We start from the raw sequence: 20,254 nt of genomic DNA on the forward strand, positions 1-20,254 counted from the left end.
TGTTGTCAAGGGTCATAGTATGTACGCGTGTTGTGCTGCAGACCGCAAGAAGGACCTGGTAAAGTTGCAGAATGGCGAGTACGTGTCGCTGGGCAAGGTCGAAACGGTGTTGAAGACGCATCCGCTGGTTGACAATGTCTGCGTGTGCGGGAGCTCCCTGAGTACGTTCATCGTTGCCCTGGTCCAACCAAATGAGGCAGCCCTGAAGCAGAAAGCAAAGTCCCTTTCCATTGACGAGAACCAAAGCTTGGCACAGCTTTGCCAAAATCCCATTTTACACAATGCCGTGGCCAACGAACTGACAACTCACTGCACTAAAAGTAAGTTGATGCTCAGTTCTCCTTTCTTCGCGACACGTATCGGTTTAATTATCTGCCTTAAATCATATGTTACCGTAAGGAATATCATCAGTGACGTCAGCTGAACGCTTCCAGCAGATAACGTTATTGAAGACACTATGGCGCAAACACGTCCGACATCTGTCTGAGTTAGGAATGGTCGATTAAATATTTTAATCGAATAACGGTTAATCGTTCACCGGTTTGGCCATTAATCTATTAGTTGCTATTCGCCGCGAGATCGGGCTATAGGTGGCAGCACGATCGCCGTGTTTGTGTGAATAGGCGGTCGGCGGCGCGTATACAAGTGTACGCAGCGGTGCTCCGCCGTAGGCGGTGTGAATCGATTGTCGGCGAATAAAGCTCGTTGACTGCAGCCCAAATGGTGATGTGTACGCCCTCCGTTGCCACATTAATGCACGAAACTGGCCTAACGTTCCTATTACGTCTGAGAGAAGCGCAATCCGCAAATCAATGGGGTACTGGCCTTCGGTCACATTCATGTTTTGCACTGTGCTCGATGTTTTTTTTTTTTTGCTTTATTTGCGCGTGTTTAAATTGTGTTTTGCCTATACCACAATATGAATAGTGTTGCGCGACTAAGACAATTAAGTATTTACTTCTTGCTCTAGCGGCTACAAAAGAAGAGAGCCGGTATTTCTACGTAATTAGATGAAGTAGAACTTTGCGCACTCTGCTTTTCTGTTTGCATGAATACGTGTACTGCTATAGAAATGCGTGGCTTCAGGTCTTTTTTACCGCTAACCGGCCTCTTCAGACGCTAGTTCATGCTTCGCGGTATCATAAGGATTTCCAAATCGCCAACACTTCACGAGATGGTGTGGATAAAATTTTGCATTCGCACCTCGACATTTAGTACCTTGTTTGTCGTTTAGGACGACGCCAAATGCACTATGTGATGTGCTTGAACGACAACGCGGTGCCCACTTTGAAACGATTTTGGCGAATCGATGGTACGATGGTTAGACCTATCGCCATACCGACACGTGCATGCACTCACTTATTAGAGTGCATGCAAGTCTCGTAAGGCGAAATGGTTATGTATATCGTGTAGGCATACGTGCAAGCATTTGATACTGTGCTAGCACAACGGAATAAGACGAGCGTCCTCAGAATAATCTGAGGACGTGCATGACGTACGCACACATGCGAACACAGGTGTGGCTAGCAGACGACGCAAGGAGCCGTCCACACCACGGGGTTTCGTCCGCTCGCCGCTAAGTGCCGACTCTGCTCGATCTCGCGGCCAATTGATGAAGGTTATTTCCTCGATTAATCGACATTTTCAGCGGGCGCTTTCAAAATGGCGGAAACACCGTTTATCGTTCATGTACATTTCAACTCGTTAATTTGTTTGGTAGGTGCAACAAAGATGAAAAGCACAAGTGCGTAACAGTTTAATAAATTATGGTATTTGTTTTGTGGAATACTGAACGTAATTGGTGCCAATGGCTAGTGCAAGGATTAGCAACATATGGTATGAAACCAAACAACGCATAAATTCAGGAACTTGATGGAAACTTCAAGTGATGATTGTCGAATAAGAAAGTTTGCAGGGATAACGTGGTCGCAGCAAGCACCGGACCGGCTTTATTGGCGAAATTGGGAGAGGCCTTTGCCCTTCAGTGAGCGTAATCAGGCTGATGATGTTGATGATGATGTCGACCAAGGAGTGTTCCTGGAATGCTAGGGAACGCTACATGAAATGCCGCTATAAAATGGTACTTATTGAGTGCATACGTTGAGGTTGAGCGCAAAGAAACGACGCAGGGTGACACAAAACATGAGGACCCAGGATTGTGTCATTCTTGCGTCTTCTGTGGTCCTGCGTCGCTCCTTTTCGGCAAACCACAATACATGTCCACCGGTCTTTTTAGTGGAACCTGTTGAGTGAAACACAGCAGAACTAAGCAAGAAATAAGGAAAAAAACGACACGGGCGAAGAATGAGGTCCAATGAAAGTATGTCAAAAAATTGCAATATGTAAAACGAGAAAAGAAAAGTTGCAGGCTCTTGGTTTTCGAACAACATGCTCTTTTCAACAGAGCAAATAAATGTCAAATGGCTGAGACCATACAATACGACACTTTATGGCTGAGACCTTTGATACGGCGCGGCCGCGCTTGAGCACTAACACTGTTGCTTGATCGACAAGCAACGCGTCTAGCTCTTACAACAACCTTTTCATCCCCTTCCCATCCCGTTGCCCTTTCATCAATATGGTCCGTGCCAAGGAATCGTTGTGTCCAAAGAACAACACGCCACCAGACCAACAAGCAACTTGAAGGGCCAAACAATCAGCTACTGAGAATAGTCGCTCGGACGCTGCAGATGTTGCTGCGATCGACATCTCCTCTGCTGTGCATATAGTTGCTCGCACCAGAGGGTAAGGGGAAATGGGGTGCCTATTGTTTCAATTCAAGCTTTTAGTCTTTCGCAAGCCGCACACTGAAGCTCGTATATTGTCGTTGATATGATTACAAAGCGTCCCTGAACCCTAACCGTAGATCCTCCAGCGCATTTGGCATAGGAATTTACGTTTGCCTCACCTGCGCTATGAGAAGTAGCAATCCGTCGGAACCTGTGATATACTTTGCATTAAGTTCTTTTATTAAGTAAATTACGCAGGATAAAAATTACATGCGCATATCGTACTGCAAGCAGGAACCGTTGCATGCTAGTTGATTCTCGTGAAATTATTTTACTTTGTATACAACTGCGTTAAATATCAACTTAGTGAAGCGCTGAGCTGCAGTAACCAATGGGTAGTCCATGCAGGACATTGCGCACATGCCTACCTCACTAAGCAAAAAAAAAAAAAAAAAACCTTCAAACCCGGAAAGTCTCCAGCGGGCTGGGTTGGACGCGGCATTCAACGACTATATTCTTATAGGGCGTCTAGAATAGCAAAGGCATCTACGACTTCCTGACTTTTGATGCCTTATACCAGCGTAATAACTGCGAAGTAACCATCGGAGTACTACGCTGCACGACTGAAGCATAAAGGTGTCTTGGCTCAGCGCACGATCTCCGTATCAGAGCGTGCAGTAGCTTTTAGCGCTGCCGCTCCGCATGGCAACGTTATGCACGTCTATTGAAGTGCACGTCTATTGAAAACTGTCCCAGACCAAACATTTTCTTTACTAATATTGTTTGGGCACGTACAACGAGGAAAAATGAGCAGAAAATGTATTCGCCGAGAGTCTGGCTGCGTGAAGGCTGGCTGCGTGACATAATTAATGCATGAGCAGTGTGGGATGACTCGGACGATTACGGCATTAGTTGGGACTCCAGAAATCAGTGGGCACTAAACAGCCGCTCCATCTCGCCAACCATGCGCTTTCCGTTGTCTCACAGTCGCCGTTCTGGCTTAGCATTCTAGTACGATTTCAGGATTTTCCCGTCTCTCCTGTCACTATCTGTAAATCGATTAATCTAATAGGTTTAATCGATTAAGTCAATTGAATGAACATCGATGACGACTGATCATCTTGCGGGACACTTTGCACCGATTAATCGATTAATCGTTAATTGATCTTACCATCCCTAGTCTGTGTCCCGTCGGTACGTCCGTCCGTCTCTGGCACTCAAGTGCATGTATTAACCCTTTCCCTACCGAGTTTTTTGCCGAAAACGATACAAAAATACCCATTTTTTAAAATTTGCCTGTTTGATTCTATGTACCTTTGAACAACTGAAAAAATTATTCAAAGGCGCTTTATTCGTAAGACACACGCAATATATATATATATATATATATATATATATATATATATATATATATCAGGGCTGGGCAGAGATACTCACAAAAGTATTCCGGAATTCAGATATCGAAATACATGAACTGGAAGCCTAAAATACAGATACTGAGATACATTTGCTTTTAACGTAACGGGATATTTCGGAGATACTTTTGCAATAAGACGAAAAAAGTATTCCAGAATACAGTTACAGCGATACAGACACTGGAATACTTTTTTTTTATTTCAAGGATGCTCATACTACGCAAAGACACTTATTAGTGCAGCGTAATGTTGTAAATAAAGTTACAGTGCATCGAAACATTCAGTTCATTTATTTATTTATTACAGTACCCTCAGCGCCATTAGGACATTGCAGGGGAGGGGGTGGACAAAGTACATAATTAGCAATAATGACGTAATTACAAGTATCAATTGCAATAAAAATACACTATTTCACAGCAACAGTAAGAAGGATTGGACACCGAAATAGACATACTTGGCGAACAAACTTAGCTATGCTAGAAATAGCACACGTTAAGCAAATCACTCGAATCACTAATGAAGACGAGTGAATTCAGAAAAAGTATGCATTTACTTTGCACATATGATCTGCTTTGCTGAGAAGGTTGCTGTGTGAGCATCTCAAATAGGCGGTCTTCTAACAGCGTCAGTTCAGCCTCAGCACAAGACTCGCGAAAGAAAAAAAATCTGTCTACCGCTGAAGGCGAGCACAAATTCGTTTTATAGTGAATAAATATCGCCTTCATAGCCGGATTGCCCTGCAGCGTGGCGATATCTCTTCTCAGGTCATCTAGATACCGAAACGCTTCCGCCCTCACTTGGGTTCTTCTGACTGTTCAGAATCCGAAGTCTGTCCCCACCTTCGGAATCCTAAGCCGTCTGACCCTGTCGGCTTCAATGAAGCTGTCACCACTCCGACGCTACCAGCACCCATTTCAGAAAGCCGCAACAGACGAAGTCCGCTCCCGCGGTGGGGGAACCTGCTACCACAAAAGGCCATTTCACGCATGTAATCAATTAGGAACGCGCCCTGACATTGGAGAGGTGGCTGAAAGCGCGTCAAAGATAGTCATCTTCTAGTCCCTTCCGCCGCGACTACGGGAACTCCTTTTGGAATGCCGCCGCTTTGAGAACTGAATGCACGCGAAGCATTGCAAAGCCTGTTCCAAGGCGGTATCCGTGCGGGGGGTGGCGAAGTAATAGCTTCCCACCTGAAAAAATGTAGGCGTGCTGCATTGACCTTGAGAGATAGCGACTTTCGTCGGCAGAGGCCGACAACACTGCCCCCGCGATTCTGCCGTCTGCGGCGTCGCGCGCTTTACCACATGGAACATTCTGTGCTTGAGCGGAAACCATCGCCGCCCTATCTGTCGGCGACCGGCAGCGCGTCTTTGCTTGTCTTGGCACAAAAAAGAAAAACGCCATTCCCCCATTGGAAACACGCCTCAACTCATTTCCGACACAAAAAAAAAAAACAATGTAACGAGATACCCGTGTCCAGCATAGTATCGCGATACAGGCGATACATCGTAAATGTATTTCACTACTGAGATACAAATACATTCTTCAAATGTATCTCGATACAGAAATACAGATACTCAAAAGTATCTCTGAAATACTATCGCGATACTCTTGTATCGCGATACTGCCCAGCCCTGATATATATATATATATATATATATATATATATATATATATATATATATATATATATATATATATATATATATATATATATATTTTTTTTTTTTTTTTATTAGAAAATGTGCAGAGGATTGGCTTCACTGCACTGCACCACGGAAAGTGCCCTAACCTCTCCAGTCTTCGGTGCAGAAAATGTCTCTTTGAATTTTAAAAGATAAAGCGCAGGGAAGCGAGTCCGTGAAAACAAACCTTGGACGCGGCGCCGGTGGGGGTTTGCTTATATCTTAGGGCGTCCACTGCCGATACGTTGAGGCGCGGGCGTCGTCCGAATCCGATGAGTTAGAGAAAGTATGCTGCTGTGTGTTATTGCTGCCACAACTCGCAGGAGAACTGCAATTCTTCATTTCACGAAACTTCGGCAAACAAGGGCATCTTTTTTTTTTTTTCTGAACGGGGGGGGGCTGTTCCGGCGTGCGCACACAGAGGAGGACGCCGTTATATAAATTCGGTTACATGAATCAAGCCCTTTCCCTGCCAAAATGTATGCTTTGAGCGTGTTTTTTAATTTTTTACTGCGTTAACTGTTGAAGCCAAAGAGAACACAGCGAAATGAATCAGGGTAGCTTAACTGCGCCCCGCCCCCGAATGCTTTTTTCGTGGTGAACGAGGGCCCAGCTCGTCTTCGGTAGGGAAAGGGTTAATAGAAACGTCATACCGGTCCCTTTTTTCTCAGAGACTTCGCAAATCTCCAGTGCATTATAAAAATCAGAGCAAAGCAAGAATGACGTAACATTTGCTGAATTCAATTCCCTAGGTTTACTCGTAATATTTTGTGCTCATGCGTATAAGCTTTGTCACCAGAATTTTACCAAACTGCCGCAAGATGCCCGGGAAACCACGCGTGCACGTTATCGGGATATGTGTCGTGATTTATTTTACTTTAAATTATTCTGAAGTATGTTCAGCATAATTATGGACAGGAGAATACATGTCATTGACGGCAAAGTCGAACGCACAGACATGCGACTAAATAATTTCTTCGATCATGGGCACGCCGATACAGAAAACCTCGCGAGCGTGCCACACACGCAGAAAGTATAAGTCTATGTCAGTAAATAGTCGCAGAGCGCGAAAGGACGAAAGGTGTTTCAGGAGTGATCTCTGCCATTTTGCTAAAGAATGTATCCGTGTTTCTGCATTTTCGCCTCCCGTTTGTGACCTCGCTTCCGCATTTTTCGACGTAGGTAACCTCGCAAAGTATGAAGTTCCACTCAAGTACAAACTCTGTAAGGAAGTATGGACGCCCGAGATGGATTTGGTGACGGCAGCGCTCAAAATTCGACGCATTCAGATCCAGAAGTTCTACCAGGAGGATATCCAGAACATGTACCTGGGAGTGTCGAACGCGGTGTCTGCATCGAATCTGCCAACCCCGAGGCCCGGCAGCAGAGTTGGATCTCCTGACGGGAAAATTGGGAAGAAAGATGCAGATTCTGAAGGTGGCGCCAAGTAGCAACGGCATCGCCACGCCCTCGAAAATCTGCAGGATGGCTGAAGACGGCGCACAGCTCGGCCCGTCAGCAAAGCATTCACGCCCGTCACAATACACACGCATGGTCTGCGCTTACCTGGGCCTTAACGCGGCAATGGCCTCTTCTCGAAGAGACACCTGAGTGCGTCTTAGAGCAGGTGGTTGGAGCACACTCCATGAAAATTGCGCTCTGTATTCTCGCTTGTCTCTATGCGTGAAGGCTGTCTCCAGCGTTGAGGCCATTAAATTTTTATATGATCAGTTCACTAAAGCAGGGACTGTAGAGTTTCTGAATGCCAAATCAGCTTGCGAGTGGACCGTTTGCACGTCTAATAAAAAAGGAGGACCATGCACAGTTTGGAGAGTCGGACCGATGGTCATTTACAATGTTTCCTTGTAACACTGGACAATAAGTTATCAATGAGTTGTTGTCTGATGGTAGAAAGGCGACGCGCGTAATTATCAATGATTTTGCCGAGCATCTGGCCCGCATGATTAGGACGGGTTCTAGCGCTTTTAAAGCCTTCGCTGATGAGCTTTTCATCAAAAGACACAGCTTGAGGTGTAAGAACTGTCTTGTGTGTTTGACTGGTAGAAGTGCTGGAACATGAAGCTTTATATAAAGGTGGTAAATCGGTAGCGATTGTGTCAACGACAGCTCGGATCCCACTTGAGTCTGGTAGTCGAAAGCGCTCTCAATTGTGCAAGAGCGCGCAGGGATATACTTCCAAAACTCGCCGGCCGCCGGTTCGAGATGCTTTCTTCTATGAATGAGAACTAATAGACAGCAGTGCCAAGGAAAGTATAGGGGGTGTTATCTGTAGTAATTAGAATATAAATGTGAAGAAAGTAAAGTGGACGAAAAGGTAACTTGCCGCCGGCAGGGACCGAACATGCGACCTTCGAATAACGCGTCCGATGCTCTACCACTGAGCTACGGTGGCGGTCATCTCCCCGTCCACTTTATAGGGTATATATGTGGATTTAAACTTAGGAGTGTTAGTCAGCGCCAGTCGCAGCCATGGCAGCGAGTGTGGAACACACTTTTTTCTGCCTATTTTGGCGTCACGTAGCACGTGACGCCAAAATAGCAAGTTATCTTTTCGTCTACTTTACTTTCTTCACATTTATATTCTAATTACTACAGATAACACCCCCTATACTTTCCTTGGCATTGCTGTCTGTTAGTTCTCATTAATATTGTGTATAACAAAGAAAAACGAGCCCTTAAAAGTAATCTTTCCTTCATTCACAGCGAGGCTCTCGTTCTGGCAGACATGATGCCTTCAGGTAGTATGCGAGGGATTATTGGTCAGCTGCCTTCTCGTAAATAGATCACGTGCTACGTGACGCCAAAATAGGCAGAAAAAAGAGTGTTCCACACTCGCTGCCATGGCTGCGACTGGCGCTGACTAACACTCCTAAGTTTAAATCCACATATATATACCCTATAAAGTGGACGGGGAGATGACCGCCGCCGTAGCTCAGTGGTAGAGCATCGGACGCGTTATTCGAAGGTCGCAGGTTCGGTCCCTGCCGGCGGCAAGTTACCTTTTCGTCCACTTTACTTTCTTCACATTCATATTCTAATTACTACAGATAACACCCCCTATACTTTCCTTGGCATTGCTGTCTGTTAGTTGTCATTAATATTGTGTATAACAAAGAAAAGAGCCCTTAAAAGTAATCTTTCCTTTCTTCTATGAAAGCAATATATCAGTCTTGATCCTGCCCAGTGGCGGATCCGGAGGGAGGGCGGTAGGGGCGATCGCTTCCCCCAGAGCCTGTGTCAGCCCCCACCCCCACCCCGCCTGCAGTGCCTGTCGCCCACCGCCTTTATCAAGTTGCTACGGCTACCAGTACACAAAAGGATGAAGGAGAATCTTGTCCCCGCCCGCTACCCCTCTCCTCATCCCTACCCTACCACTCCCCCCTCCCCCCCCCCCCCTGTCAGATGAAGGAACCCCTTCCCCCCCAAACTTGGCACCTGGATCCGCCCCTGATCCTGCCCCTAGAGGCAGGATAATAATAATAATACAAGCGCCTCGCCATAATACAGGTGGACGACCGTTTCCATTACGTTGTCTTGACTGTTGATTCTTTAAACATCCTCGCTCTCGTCAGGATGCTAGCCGTCTCGAACGAAGCGAAGGATCTTCATTGCTCGTTACCCCAATCGGATGACCTCGAGGCTGTGAACGCGGGCACTGAAACCTACGGCACGGCGAGCTTCCAGAATTTAGTGCGGCACGAATGCAGGCAGTTTCCTGGACTTGCTGGTACTCTATCATCGCTCATCCGCAGTGCGGCTCCTCCAAAGTGCAGGCGTTTTCTTTGGGTTCTACTTACGTTCTGCGTTTCGTGGAGTGGTGTTACTCGTAGTAGTCACTAGTAGTAGTGAGAGTGACAAAGCCACCCAGCCCCGCCACGGTGGTCTAGTGGTTATGGCGCTCGACTGCTGACCCGAAGGTCGCGGGATCGAATCCCGGCCGCGGCGGCTGCATTTTCGATGGAGGCGAAAAATGTTTGAGGCCCGTGTACTTAGATTTAGGTGCACGTTAAAGAACCCCAGGTGGTCGAAATTTCCGGAGCCCTCCACTACGGCGCCTGTCATAATCATATCGTAGTTTTGGGACGTTAAACCCAAGATATTATTATTACTACTAAAAAGCCATCCAGCCGGTATAGTATAACAAAGGTACCCAGGTGCGCCTATGAGATGTACCCGACCCGGCTACAGTTGCAGAGGGCGTCCACTATAGTTTTCGCGCTAGGCTGGAGGGCCTAATCCTCACGAAGGAGCTGCAGGAACCTAATGCAGTGCGTTTCGTGGTGTTGCCACTTTTGTTCCAGACGACCCATGGACGGACGCCGTATACAATGTGCGGACGCAGTATACATTAATGTCTACTGCCATTTTCATCAGCCCACTTCAGGCTTGTGAAGAGGGGTATTGTAAATGCCGTCCTCAACAATGTGCAAACAGTATGCAACAGAGCCTATAGAGAGCCTAAAGACACCGTATTGTAACGCGCTTAGCGTGAGCTAAGCACGTTGCATACAGGGTCTTTGGTGCTAGTTTGAGCTATAAGCGCGTTGCACCGGGTGATCCAGCTTCCAGAGTGACGTCATTCCTTCCACACACACTCACGCGCGAGCAAGTGACGTCCCACGCGCACCACACTCGAGTGATGTCAGCACATGTAGCCGAATAAACATAAATACAAAGTTAACAGTGACGAGGGATGCAAAAATCGCCGACCGTGCACTCCGTACAGATGGCGAACCAGCGAAGCTGAAACCTGCGACCCCTGTGTTTGTCGCTGTGTTCAACGGTTCATTAAAGCCATTCTCAATTAGTGGCTACGTCTGTCCAGAAATCTGAATTGGTGCTTGCCGCCCGTGTGTTTCCTTCATTTTTAGGGGACCAGTGGTGAGTAGTGAGATTTGCCCGATTTTTCTAGCCCATACGCGCTAGGAGTTTTTGCGCGCATGAAACGGACGAATTTTAGTTTCGCCTAGCCATGTACAGTTTCTTTGTAATAATTATATCTGGACGAAGATGCGAAGGCGGGATCAAATAGCTAGGAATATTTTACAGGTAACCATGCATACAGGAGGAAGTTAACGCGGATGTCGGCGGATTGTAATTAAATGGTATACAAAGTTACGAAGCATTTCTGTTGTTCATGTGTGGCATGAGAATCCACGATATATTTTTGTTATTTTTGATTCGCCAATCAGAAGAAAAAGGAAATGCGGGGTGGAAAGAGATTTACAATGACAGGGCGCCTAGGTATACGGACGATGCACGTTATGTACACTAAATGTACTTGCACCGGCGATGTCACCGCATACATCCCTCTTACCTTTTGCGCCTGCACTTGAGGACCCGTTGACACAACGATGCGCCAAACATTGCAGGATATCTGTGAAATGCTCAAGCAGCCACTCGGCAAGATCACTGAATAAGTGATCTTGCCGAGTGGGAAACAACGATTATTGATGTTTTCTGGGAGATCAGCTCAGAATGATAGCAGTAGTTGAAGAAAATTGTAACTGCGTATGTGGAAGCGTAATCAAACTACAAGCAACGCTGCTACAACGAAATTTTATTAGACAGCAAGCAATACAACAAGGTATACTGTAACGACGAAGCATGCAAGACGCTCAATGTTAAATTGCTTCAGATTAGCGTTTGTTGAAATACACGCAGCGTGTGCTTTCTGCTGCTTCTTTGAGTTGCAATTTATTTATTGATAAATGTGTCGATACAGAAGTCGATTATATCATATTTTACACAAAACGAAACGCATGAGAGACATCTACGCTGAAGGATACATTTGGCGAGTCACCAAATGAAAAGTGGCTACTTCGTAAGGGATCGTGTATGCACGATAGAAACGTTTACTGAACATTTCGATTATTTCTGCGGGTGTTATGGTATAGAAAACAGCGAACAGTGCTCTCATTCTGTAACTCGTTTTATGTGTAAATTTGCACGATTAAGTAACATGCAGTGCACGAAACGATACGCAACAACACCGCCAGCAGTAATGTGGGCGTCTTTAATGTTTTGTGGAAGCGATCACGGTTTGCATATAGAGCATTACAAGACCGGTGCTTTTGTTTTGTGTAAGAGTATAGCGATGCCTTTGCATTTCAGATGTATATTGTGCAGTGAACCACAGAGATCCCGGAAGCACTGATAAGCTGGGCTCTATATGAATTTCCGCGCAGTTTAATACGTGCCCACTCCTCTTCCTTTCCTTGTTCCTTTCGCCCTCGTATTCAGGGACACGCGAGACCGCATCGTGCCTGTGTGCATCGTAACACTTATCACGGATGTTTCTTACTCACTGCACTGTCGTGACATTCACGCTACGTCTTGATAATCCCTCAGAACCCTATGCCAGCTTCGCAACAAACGAAAGCGACGCATCCTCAAACCAACATTAATTAAGGCGTCAATTTCTTTCTACCGAAAATCCGAAAATAAACATAGTGGCAAACATTTGAAACATAAGGGTTACACGGATTATATACACGGCTTGTCATAACTATTCGAAACGATAACTGAGAAATAGTGTTATTGCATTGCACAAGACGCGCGCTCACGAATGTAAATCTTATGTTTTATATAGGGTAAACGTTTGTCCTTAGTTAGGTGCAACGTTCTTAACACGCTGCATCGTTGGTTCGAGTTTACGTTTCCAAGCAAATTGCAATCAAATTACTGTCGTCAAAAGCGACCTGTTTCGGCCCTTTGACTACCTAACTGGTTGACATGGCGAACTTTGAGATGGTAAATAAGCAGGTGCGTAAACTTTCATTTTAGACTTGCTTAAAGCCGGATAATTAGGGCTATGCTGTGCTGGCATAAAACTTCTGGCCGTATAAAGCTTCCATTGTTTCTTTTGTTTCCTTTTTTTTTCATGGCGTAAGTGCGCTTCATTTGTCCGCTTTATTAGCACTGAACCTTATTTAGGGCTAGACAGCGGCGGCGCGATTGCGATTACTATCTTATAATAACAACAGTGCAAAAGAACCTGCGGTAAGCGAGAAACTGGCGTTATCGGCGCAACTCACTAGCGGCAGCCGACAAGAAATATAGAAACAGAAGAAAACGTTGAACACATGAGTCATGTATATTGCGCATGACCGCAATGGTGGATGATGAATGAGGGGCGCACAATTTGTCGTGTTTTCACGCAATGACCTTGTATCATTTTATCATACTGAGATTGTGATACCGATCCCTCCTCTTATGATGCACTACCACGATATGTACGCAGGGGGCTTCTGAGATAGTGTCACGTAATACTCGGGATCAATGGCTCCGTAGAACGAAGAAAATGATAAATAAATAAATAAAAATATCGATTCGTATTCTTACAAACGCAGCCGATGCAGCACGCAGAAGTTTTCGATAACAGGTTCTGGGCAGTAATACAGAAAGTGCGGCGGACACAATCCACCAGTCTCAAAAGAAGCCCGAATCGTAACAAACAAACAAAAGAAGGGTGGCTTCTCATTTCTGCCTCAGCGAGTTTCTGTAGGACCAGTGTGGGGGAGAGTGGATACAGGCACGTGCGCTGCCTCGCACCAGCGTTTGGCGTCGCCTGACGATAGACGACCCCGCGCGGTCCCTGCTGCTCGGGGGCCTAGCCCCAGCGTAGCGGGAGTCCGTGGGGCCTTCCGGAGATGTCGCTGGGCAGCTCGGGCTCGTCGCCTCCGGGGGTGTACTGGGGCCGCCAGTGGGCGAAGAGGCTGAGCGCCCGCTTGGGCCAGGCCGGCCGGACACCGCGGCCCTCACCGGACAGGTAGCGCAGGGCCAGCAAGTCGCGGGCCTCAGAGTCCCAGGGCGTCCGGTCGCTGGGACGACCGAGAGCCACTACGGCGCCCACCGCCAGGAGAAGCAGGGGACACAGCATGGCCGCTGCGGAGCGTAAGCCCGTTATTGAGCGTCGCCAGTTGAACACTACCGTTTTTACAAAACGTTGATCGCGCGCGCGCGCATGAAATGAAATGGACTTCTTCATCCGCTAAGGATAAAAAACAGGTCTTTTTTTTTTCGCCCAGAATTGTTTTTTTTTTGTAAGGATTCTTTTCGTCTGATTATATATATTTCTTGTGGTCCTTCCCGTGTGACGGCGAATATCGGTGAAACTGCGCGCGCCAATGACGCTGCGATGGCGCACGCGCGGCGGCATAGACCTAATAATCGCGTAAATTTTTCCGTATGTGAATGTAGCTCTGTTGAGGGTCAACTCACCTTTATTCTCATCAAGGGGGCGCTCTACGAACGCACGATCACGACTAAAACATAATAGCTGGTTGCATGACACGTGCGACTCATCAAGAGGATGAATTGTCACTGCTAACTCTCTGGGTGAGGGTTGCGCGATGTTCCTTGAACAAATTATGAGGTCAAGTGTACAAGTAAACTTTGTAAATTGCGCACAGTCCCATTTATATGATATCGATAGTGGCATATAATCCACTTTACCAGTCAAAATTAGCCGATCTGGCTAAGCAACAATCCACAGGCCTCGGCGAGGTAGAGCCTATCTTGAAACTTTCCTCCAAGATACGAAACATTGACAGCGCTACATCTTCATGCGAGGGTGCTAAAGAATACATAGAACAGCTACTTCTACAATAAATAAATAAATAAATAAATAAATAAATAAATAAATAAATAAATAAATAAATAAATAAATAAATAAATAAATAAATAAATAAATCGGAAACATAACGCGTCCTGTATAGCAGGCTTTTGGCAAAGCTACATTAAATGGATAGATACCAACCTATCAATAGGAACAATTTTGGATTCATGGCCATCAGAAAAATTGCAACACATTGCTGCACGCGCAGTGGTACAACACTTGTAGGAATCGCAAACATGAAAAGGACACTGAATCAGATAAGAATTTTTGCCCACATGGTAAAAATTATTCTTATGATGTAGTAGATATTCTAAGTTATAAGAATCGATAGTGCGTTAGTTGGTAATGGTTGCTGAGCATCTTGAACGCAGCGCAAACTCGACACAGACGCCAGAAGAATAAAGGACGCACCACAGCGCTGTGATGTGGCACTGTCTTTTATTATTCAGGTGCCCGTGTCGCGTTTGCGCTGTGTTCAAGGTATTCTTAGTTATTTTTTTAAGGCGAAAGCCTTACACGAAATTTGACCGTGGGCGTCCCGCGTCTTGTGGCTTCGGGGACGAATGGTACAAACAATCATCACGTGATGACGACATCATATGAGGTCGTCGTGACGTCAAAGATCACAAAATTTTCTAGGTTTGGTCCTACTATCTTCCGGTGGATCACAGTCTTTTTTTTTTCTCGATCGCATGAAAAACCCGTGATGGTGTGAATGTTTTCAAAACCCATTCCCAGAATTATCAGTCTGTTTGTCGAATGCAGCAAGAAATGAAGTCGCTAATGTATACCGCACTGCAGTCAAGCCGTGCGTGTGAGAATGCGCAGCGCAGTGTAAAAACGTTGCGTTGATAATGGCGATAGAGATGGTTGGCGTTGACTTGCGGATAATTGCGATTGTGATGAGGTCTCTTCTTCTGCAGTGGATTAGAGCACACTGTCTCTTTTATGATGAGAAGACGAAACCGAAATCCCAGAGCCTCTCGTTTCCTTCGAGCTTCGTTTCCGGTAACCGCCAGCTCCTTATAAGCTGACGCGCCAATGCGAGGACACAGGCAGACTCTGACGTCTTCATATAGGATAGAGCCAAAGCGAGGTTAATAGCATCAGTACAAATACTCCGTCTCAACAAATATCGTTTTTATATCGCCGCATTGTACTGGGCTACCTTAGCGGCAAAATAATGTACACGAGATCAAGCTGCGCTTCAATTTCGCTTTTATTTGACACAATTGTATACCAAGAACAAATCCATTTGGTAGTGACTGACAACCTCAAGTGTAACATCAAGTTTGGCTACGTGTGAACATTTATTCACAGGAGACATGACGAGCAGCTACAAAGTATGCATGCAGACACTTCTTGCAAATACAACAATCGTAAGCATTAGGCCTCTTTCCAGTGCCTGTAATATGCAGTGACCTAATCTAGTGAATGACTAAAAGGCAGAACTCAGTTCTACGTCTACGAGCATGATGACTTCATAAAGAAAATGAATCGTAGTACACGTGTAACTTAAGTGAAATAGCTCTGTAAACGACTGCGCAATACAAACTTCCGTCGGAAGGTAGTTTCCCTTATCCGTGCTCTTTCGTCATATTTATCAGCGTACCCGAGCAGCACTTACAGTCACACTACTGGACATACATTTTGTACAGTAGGCAAGTTTCCCGATTGAAAAGACTTGCGGAAGTTTTTTTTCCCCTCTTTCTGGTAAGATCGGTAAGAAACTATGCCAGCGCGCTGCGCTTTAGCTCAAACTGTTAATCCACCTCCTTGCTTCCTTGTATTTTTTGCTTCAAGTGTGTTTACATTATTTAGAACCTGCGCGTTGACAGTAACTTTCAGCCTTTCTGTTCAACAACATCATACAGGTGTTCAGTATTGACCTGATTACATATACCTAGTCGTCGCTTCCAGGTCAATGAAAGACTGATGTCTTGCTTCATGGTTTTCAAAGGTTTTGGAACGAATGAGGGAGTGTGTTAAAAAAAAATAACGAGGGATCCTGAATTTAAGACAAACGAACTCAGCACAGGAAGAATGGAGGGGGGGGGATGGGAAATTGAAAACAGTCTGGTTGACGAACGAAGGAAAAATAACAAATATAAATACTTATGGCGAGAGAAATTTGAAGTGAAACGCTGCGAAAATGAGAGGATAAACACAGCGATGTTCAAGAACTAACAAATCGGTTAATTTAGCGGTCCCGTTTCAATCTTCCTTGTTGCGCTTTATCAATGATTAGAGCATTACCAGCGATTCACCACTTTATTTTATTTTAAATAATTTAAAGTTATGAGAGTGGACATGCTACCAAAGGTGGAACGAAAAATACATTACAAGCTTCGCGCATTCAGGTCCATTGTCACGTTTCCACATTGGAGTTTCTGGTTCCAAATGCATGCCTCCAGTACCACGTACTATCTACTTTTATTCTTAGTAATGTTTCATTAATCTTTAACATTTATCGTATATATTTTTCGTGTCACAAATAACCTTTCATTAAATCGCATGCGGTTTACCATGATCTGTCGCGTTTACTCCACCCTTTCCTCACAGCCACGTGTATGAGAAGAAGCATTGTATGGCCGAAGTCAACGGAAATAAAGGAACAAACTGGGCCCGTATTCGCACTATCTCTCCTATGTAAGTGACGATCACGAGTGACCGTTACGGCACTGCTGCACTGCTGCTGCGTTACGGCATGTAGTGGCGGAAGCGTGATGACTGACCAGTCAGAAGATTCTTAAGTGAGACGATTGCTTCGTAAAAGCAGGCTGGTTCCAAAGCACTAGGAGAAGGAAAGTGCTGCTTTACGTGCGCGTGAGATCTTTCAGAGTTATGTTAGCAAGCAAAACGTCGAGTCCGCTTCCAGGCGCCGGTTTCTTTTCAGCCATCACACATCAGTTCTGCCCTAATATGGCGTATCGTTCTCAACGAATCTGCGAAAGTAGCTGTGTCCAGAATAGGGTGATTCCACGAGAGATCGAACATGCCTGTCCGGTCGCATTTTTTGTTTTGCCTGGGTTTTTTATATGTTGTGCGGGCACATTCAAAGTGCACGGAACTGAAAATTTTATTTCCAAGAAACGCTCCCAGCGCGCCAAAAAAATATTTGAAGGTGGCGGCGCGTGCCTCCTGTTTTTGCTCACTGCAGTGTTTTCGGATTTCACGGCCGAATTTAGCGCGAACTATAAATGATGTGTCGAAAATTTCTTTTGCTGGATTTAATACGCATTACTGTAAATTACATCCATGCTTTTTTTATGCCGTCCTCAAAAAGAAGAAAATGTGAAAAAATGGCAAACACGGCCGAAATCAAAAAAGGGTCCTAAGTTTGAGGCGCCTTGGCGCCTTTACTATTACAAACAGAAACTTGAAAACAGTGTCAACTATAGAAAAGAGCCTTTGCAACATTTGTGCAGAAGATCATTTTCCTAGGCGCAGCGCAAAAAAAGAAAAAAATAGTTAAAGAAGCGAGTTTTTTCAAAAAAGTACATTTTCAAAAAATAAAATAAAAAAAACTCCGGTCTCAATTTTGACGGCAATTTTTTATCGAAGAGCGCTTACGTCAATGAACACACGGTTTTAATATCATATGTCCTCATTTGCTTTGTTTACGCGATATAACTGGCCAAAGTGACCCTTGCTGTGAGTGCTCACTTCAGTGCGACTGATGGTTGTTAATAGCTTGCATTGTGCGTAAATCACAGTTTTAATTATTCTGCTGCAGCAAAACCTTGCTCTGGTGGCTTATCGTCACGAAAAATGTGTTCTCAGATTTTATTTGGTTCTACCGTGTGCGAAAGTGGGCTGCTGCCGCCCTCTAAAGGGTGATTCCACGAGAGATCGAACATGCCTGTCCGGTCGATATTTTTGTTTTGCCTGGATTTTTTATATGTTATGTGGGCACATTCAAAGTGCACGGAACCCAAAATTTTATTTCCAAGAAATGCTCCCAGCGTGCCAAAAAAGTATTTGAAGGTGGCGGCGCAGACCTCCTGTTTTTGTTCACTGCAATGTTTTGGGATTTCACGGCTGAATTTAACGCGAACTATAAACGATGTGTCGAAAATTTTCTTGTTGGTTTTAATACGCATTACAGTGAATTACATCCATGATTTTTTCCAAGTATTTCAACGAGCCTTTGCAACATTTATGCGGAAGATCGTTTTCCTACAGGCAGCGCGATATAAGGAGAAAATAGTTAAAGAAGCGAGTTTTTTTTTCAATAAAGTACATTTTCAAAAAATAAAACTCAGGCCTCAATTTTGTCATTTTTTTGTCGAAGAGCGCTTACGTCAGTGAAAACACCGTGTTAATATGTATGTCCTCATTTGCTTTGTTCACGAGATTTAACGGGCCAAAATTACCCTTGCTGTGTGTGCTCACTTCAGTGCGATCGATAGTTGTCATCAGCTTGCATTGCACTTAAATCTAGTTTTAATTATTTTCCTGCAGTAAAACCTTGCTCTGGTGTCTTGTCGTCAAGAAAAATGCATTCTCAAACTTTAACTGTGTCTAGCGGATGTGGGGGTGGGCTGCTGCCGCTCTCTAAAGGCCGAACGCGTACGCAATTTGCAGCTTACAACCTCAACTTACCCGAAAGTATTCGTTAATCAGAAGCGCACGAGACACCACGAACACATGGTTTAGGTCACTTTGTCAAAACTCTCCTTGCACACAGAATAAAGCATTTGTATGCAGCGAAGGCCAGCTTAATCTGTAACTAAATGCCACAATCAGCAGGCGCGCTGTTATGCAGTTGTTTTCTCACTGCCAGCTTGCTTCCCTTCCATTACGTGCATTGTACGCTCTAACCATCTTCCCCATTCGACGCACACTGTGCCTAGACAACATTTGTAAAAAAGTTAGCTCAATGATTTCCGAGCCGTTTATTTCACTTCCCGCTATCACATGTTTTCGGCGTCGCAGATAACGTCTTCCTGTATCATCTCGACCGTTACCTCAGCGTTTCAGCAGCCAGGAAACGTGCGGTGCGGCATGATTAAGCCGTGAGTGGCCGAAGCTGCCCAATTTATGATGTTTTGTTGCCACTTTACTAAAGTGCTTTCCCACGTCGAGGACAGCAAAGGTCATTGGTGGCACCAGGCGGACATTACCCTTAGTTTTGACAATGAGTGCGGCCTACAAATTAAATATTACAGCCCAAAGCGCTTAGACACCCTTAGTCATAAAATGTTAAACCGTAAGCAGTTCTGGAAAGGCATTCATGACAGCTGCGCAGATGTGAGATAATTTATGCGGCGCCGTTCAGTATAAACGTTTCGGCTTGCTCTAGCTGTTCACTACACGCGATGCGCGCGGCCCATGGCTACGTCCGATTGTTCTGTGCCGGTTATTTACGCGTTCACAAAAAGAAGATTGCTGAGGAAAACGTTTTCGTTGCGCAAATTTTTTTTCTTCGCTCTTTTTGTTGTTGCCTACCGCCAGAAGCTACTGTCATAGGCTGAGGATCTTCGCGACACCTGCGAGGTCTGCTTGCATTGCTTTAGGCTACTCAAGGAAAACCTGTCTACATCTAACCGCGATGAGGTAGACCAGGCATTCCTTCAGGGAGAAGAAGCGATTGATATCTTGAACAGGCACGCCCATCTTTCCTCTGATGATTGTAGGCGAGGTTGTAGGTTGCAAACTGTTTACACGTGAGCCATTTAGAGGGCGGCAGCAGCCCACTTTTGCACACGCTAGACACAAATAAAATCTGAGAACACATTTTTCTTGACGAAAAGCCACCAGAGCAAGGTTTTTCTGCAGCAG

The 20,254-nt window shown here is 45.2% G+C and overlaps 2 protein-coding genes across 3 annotated transcripts in view; one reads left to right on the plus strand and one right to left on the minus strand.

Moving 5' to 3' along the window:
• Positions 1-7,596, plus strand: part of LOC119402150 (fatty acid CoA ligase Acsl3) — a 60,074-nt gene extending 52,478 nt beyond the window's left edge. The window contains exons 14-15 of the mRNA XM_037669275.2: positions 42-320; positions 7,012-7,596. Coding sequence (XP_037525203.1) covers positions 42-320; positions 7,012-7,280 — 548 coding nt within the window. The 3' untranslated portion in view covers positions 7,281-7,596. The remainder of the gene's footprint in view (positions 1-41; positions 321-7,011) is intronic.
• Positions 7,597-11,390: 3,794 nt separating this feature from the next.
• LOC125759286 (uncharacterized) overlaps positions 11,391-20,254 on the minus strand; it is a 173,123-nt gene continuing 164,259 nt past the window's right edge. For both annotated transcript variants that reach the window (XR_007416863.1, XM_049417699.1), the window contains exon 2: positions 11,391-13,737. Coding sequence is in view for 1 of the 2 variants with exons in the window: in XM_049417699.1 (XP_049273656.1) it covers positions 13,463-13,737 (275 nt within the window). In the remaining variant the exon portion in view is untranslated. The remainder of the gene's footprint in view (positions 13,738-20,254) is intronic.

The sequence above is a fragment of the Rhipicephalus sanguineus genome, chromosome 1 (genome assembly GCF_013339695.2).
Source record: "Rhipicephalus sanguineus isolate Rsan-2018 chromosome 1, BIME_Rsan_1.4, whole genome shotgun sequence".
NCBI classification, from domain to species: domain Eukaryota; kingdom Metazoa; phylum Arthropoda; class Arachnida; order Ixodida; family Ixodidae; genus Rhipicephalus; species Rhipicephalus sanguineus.